Raw genomic sequence first — 4,603 nt, forward strand, 5'->3', positions numbered from 1 at the left:
AAAGTAGTGCCTAAAATGACCAATGTGATAGAATGTTAGCTAAGGTTCTCCAGTGTTTCTTTATCACCAATAAGAGAACTCAGTATGTCTTTTGCATTAAACTTAGTTCCAAGAGTCTCGGGACCTCAAGGGAGGATCCAGCTTCGGGTTTCTGACATAAAGACCTTCCCGAGGCACCTCAGGAGTAATCAAATTTCATGTTAACTATTAAATTACAGACATTCAATTAGGTGTCCCAACCCTCTGTTTAGAAATTCAAAAGGCCCTTAGAAAACATCCCTAAACCACAGCTCGAGTTGGCAAATGAAGCCGTTTACCTGCGAGAGCCAAACAGAGAGGGGTCCTCACAGTCCCTGCAGGCGCGGTGCGAAGTGGCACGCCGTGTAGCCCATCCCCATTGTGAGGCACAAATTCTTTGTGACACCGGGAGACACCGCAGAACAGAAATACTATTAGAAATGCTTCAAAAGGAACATTTTTGGCGGCGATAGAGACTTTTGACATTATTTATTAGGTTCAAAACTGCTCCACAAAAGCCGAACAATGGTTCTGTGGAAACCAGTACATCTGAGGCCCTTTCTGTTGTTCTGGGCAGGCATTGATTCGAAGATGGGCAGCACTCGCGGACAATTCCCTCGCAGCGGTCAGTGTAAGGGAGCATTCACCCTCGGCCTAGGAGGGGCCTGTGAACAAGCCGTATGGAAACGCTGGGGTGGGCGGGGGGGGGGGGGGGGGGTGGGGAGGAGAAGAGCAAACCTTGATTAACCTCTTGGAGGGAAGGTGGGTGGGAGCACCGGCGGGCAGAGGAACGGGCGCCCCTGCCAGATTGCCGTGGAGGGAGGCGTCCGCCTTGGGTCCCCTTTTCTCCCCCCTCCCCCCTCCTCCCCCGGGATGAGGATGCTTGGGGAGCATCTCCGGTGCCATGGCAACCGCGCCCCCCCCCCCCCCCAGGACTTCCGGATGCGCCCCAGGGCCGGCTTTGGAGAGGTGGGTCAGCCAGAGCGACGACTGTGTCTGCCACCCTGTCCTCCAGCTTGGGCTCTGGGGGACTCTGGGAGACCCCCGACGAGGCCAACGGGGCCTGGCTTCTCCTGCAGAGGCCTGTGGCGCTGGGAGGCCTCGCAGGGGAACCTGGAAGGCAGACAGGGACGAGTGGCACTGAAATGGGTGGAATTCACCCGCCCCGCCGGGACTTGCAGAAGGTCTCCGCTGATGACTGGATGTTTGAGAAATCAACATTTGCAATGTGCTGAGAGCGAGTGAGAGAGCGAGAGCGAGAGCGAGAGCGAGAGAGAGAGAGAGAGATCCTTGGCATTACCTTCCATGGTTCCCCACATTGCTTTAAGAAAACAAAATGCGATCTATTCCTTTCCTGCTGTTTGAAAGCACCCCCTCCAGGGTCGCACGGTGGCTTAGTTGGTTGAGCATCAGACGTTGGCTCAGGTCAGGATCTCAAGGGTCTTGGGTCTGAGCCCTGCCTGGAGCCTGGTGTCTCAGAGCCTGAAGCCGGCTTCAGTTTCTGTGTCTCCCAGTCTCTATGCCCCTCCCTTGCTCCAGCTCAGTGCCTCTAATCTCTCTCAAAAATAAACATTAAATTTTTTTTAAAAGCACCCCCTCCAAAAAATAATTTTTACAAGATCCTCATAAACGTTTTTAGTTCAAGGAAAACTGTTCAAAACTGCTAAAGAGAGGGGAAACAGAAGAATCCATGACTAAAATAGAGCCTCCGATTCGGAATCAGGGAAAAGTTTTTGCATGGAAAACTAAGTGGCCTCAGAGAACATACAAAACAAGTGGATCCACAGCCCATGTAGACTCCCAACTAGTAATTGAAACATCCAAAAGGCAGTACTCCCTACGTTTTATTAGAAGTTTCAAACCATGGGGCTCCTGGGTGACTCAGTCGGTTAAGTGTCCGACTTCGGCTCAGGTCATGATCTCGCGGGGCTCAGGTCAAGATCTTGTGGTTTGTGACTTCCAGCCCCACGTTGGGCTCTGTGCTGACCACTCAGAGCCTGGAGCCTGCTTCAGATTCTGTGTCTCCCTCTCTCTCTGCCCCTCCCCTGCTCATTCTCTCTCCAAAATAAATAAAAACATTTAAAAATTAAAAAAAAAAAAGTTTCAAACCAGCTGAAAATTAAAACAATCCAGGAATTCGCTGATCCAGGTCTATACAACACCTACATACACACTAATATTAATAATAAATTCAGTGATTTTCTTTGCCCAACCAAATACTTTTTATGTAAAAGATGAGATATGTTTACAATATAGCCAATACTGAAAAAGAATATATACATATTCCATCTGATTTCCATGTATATCTATTTTTTCCTATGTAGGGCTTTTCCCTGAGAAATTCTGCCCATTTTCCTAATAGCCTAATTCTTCAATAGTACAGTGAGACAAGTTATGTGTTTTAAACCACTTTCCACAAGTTTTTAGAGGACATTGAATAGCGTGTAGATGTACAGAGTATTTGGAACCACCTACGGGATCATTCACATTTCAAAAAATACGCATGAGATTAAAGTGCACAGTACCTTCCTTACAGTGGGTGTCCAAGAGCCAGTCTATCTCTCGGCAATTCAATTAGTTCATCGCATACTGTGCCCGGTATGTATTGGGCACCTCCCACTATACTCTCAACATACCTAAGCCAAACACTGAAAAACTTCTAGTGAATTGGATTTTTCAGTGTGAGAATTATTTCCTGGAAATAAAGGTGAAATGGCATTTCTCTATCTCCAGGTAAGTAAAAGCTTTTAGAATGCCGGACATACCACTTTCCGAAAACTAGATGCTCAATAACCATTTGCAGATTTGGACTTGCAGCCTTGGCAGATGACTAATTCGTTGCCTTCAAAAATCAGTGCAAGGGAATTCCACAGAAGAACGTGGATGTGGCTCTGGAACTTTGCGCAATAGAATATAACCTAGATAGGTCAAGACCCATCAAGGCTCAGTCATAAGCAAAGAATAGGAATTCCTTCCCTGAATGCAATGCGGTAATGATGCATTTTGTAACAAACTGTCTTACAGAGAAGTGTGGTGTCATAGAAGAAACAAGCCTTTGGTGTCAGACCATCATAGATCCAAATCCTGGCACATCACTTGCCCTAAGCCTCTTTGTCCTTACCTGAACCATAAGGGTTGTATTACCTACTTCAAAAGGTCACTAATAGGATTAAATTTGTTCATTCATTTGTTCATTCACTAATACTTGTCTGTTATATGCCTGCCAGTATTCTAAACATTAGAGATACAGAAAAGAATAAAGCAGGAAACATCCCTGCACTTATAGAACTTACATCCTAGCTATGGGGAGAGGGGGTGGGGACGGGCAAGTGGACTACTTAATAAGCAAATGAAGAAATGTGTAAGTATCAGCTGGTAATAAAGCCAAAGCAGAAAAATAATGCGGGAAAGGGGGTTAAGAAATGTCACATGTAGGTGACAGCTTCAATAAACACTGGAAGGAAGTGAAAAAGCAAACTTGTTAAGCATCCAAGAGAAGAACATGCTAAAATTAAAGCATCTAGGACGTAGTAAGTGCTCAATCCCCAAGAGCTATTATTGCCATATTCAAAATCAATAGAGGTATACTCTGACCTGGAGTCGAAATGGAGGGCTTGCATCCTGACTCCAGCCCTAAAGTTACAGAATCTCCACGGGCCTCAGATTCTGCATCCAAAGCACGGGAAAATAGCAGTTCCTGTCTCAGAGGCTGGCCTTATGGATCAAAATTGAAGACGTATGTTCAGAGTTTAGCACATTGCCTTACACGTAATAAGAGAAAAACATGTTAACCAATCAGTATCCTCAGCATCCCATGCTCAAGCCCAGCTTCCCAGAAATGAAGAAATCTTTGAATCAGCATCTTTGGTAGAAGGTCTACCAGTGCCTCCTTTACCACTTTGAGCCCAAGCAGTACATTCTCCTCTAGTTCAAAGAAAGTTCTTCTTTGTACTGAGTCAAAATCTGTTTCTTTCTTCCATTGGTCAATTCCAGCAAACTATAAACATTTGAAGCAAAATATACCAAAAAGATTTTCAAAAAAAAAAAAAAAAAGCTATGTAAGACTACTATAATCCTTCTACATGACAGTTCTAGAGTGTCTAGAATATACATTGTTTCCTCACATTTTCTCACCTCCTATCTGACCAACAGCCCCATAAATGCCACCACCACCATCACCACCACCATTCAGTCCCTGCTGTGTTCAGTGAACTTCATTTAGAGCAATCCTCTAATTACATCTCTTCAAGGCAGTAATTGTCATTAGTTAACAGATGAAAATACTGGGCTCAAAGAACATTTATAGGACTTGATCATGGCTACAGAACTGAGATGGGACAAAGCAGTTTGGAGCCCACGTCTCCAAGGTTTCGAAGCTCATTCCTTCTGGTCTGTTTCCTTACTTTTAATCATTACTCCCATGAGAATTTTTGACAGGATAATATACATTATCCTGTGCTATGAATTCACAGTTTCATTATCTGTAAAACGGGGATAATAACAATACCTGCCTAAAGGTGTTATACGAGGCTTTCATAAAATAACGTGAAATGCTCAGCACAGTATACGGCACATGGTGAGAGCT

At 44.9% G+C, this 4,603-nt stretch overlaps 1 protein-coding gene across 1 annotated transcript; it reads right to left on the reverse strand.

Moving 5' to 3' along the window:
• Positions 1–511: 511 nt before the first annotated feature.
• On the reverse strand, positions 512–1,325 carry CB4H12orf42 (chromosome B4 C12orf42 homolog). Its single transcript, XM_053199636.1, is given in 4 exon segments — positions 512–728; positions 730–945; positions 947–1,131; positions 1,319–1,325. Coding segments are annotated over 4 exon segments (492 nt in total). The 3' UTR covers positions 512–644.
• Positions 1,326–4,603: the final 3,278 nt, after the last annotated feature.

The sequence above is a fragment of the Acinonyx jubatus genome, chromosome B4 (genome assembly GCF_027475565.1).
Source record: "Acinonyx jubatus isolate Ajub_Pintada_27869175 chromosome B4, VMU_Ajub_asm_v1.0, whole genome shotgun sequence".
In the NCBI taxonomy this organism is placed as follows: domain Eukaryota; kingdom Metazoa; phylum Chordata; class Mammalia; order Carnivora; family Felidae; genus Acinonyx; species Acinonyx jubatus.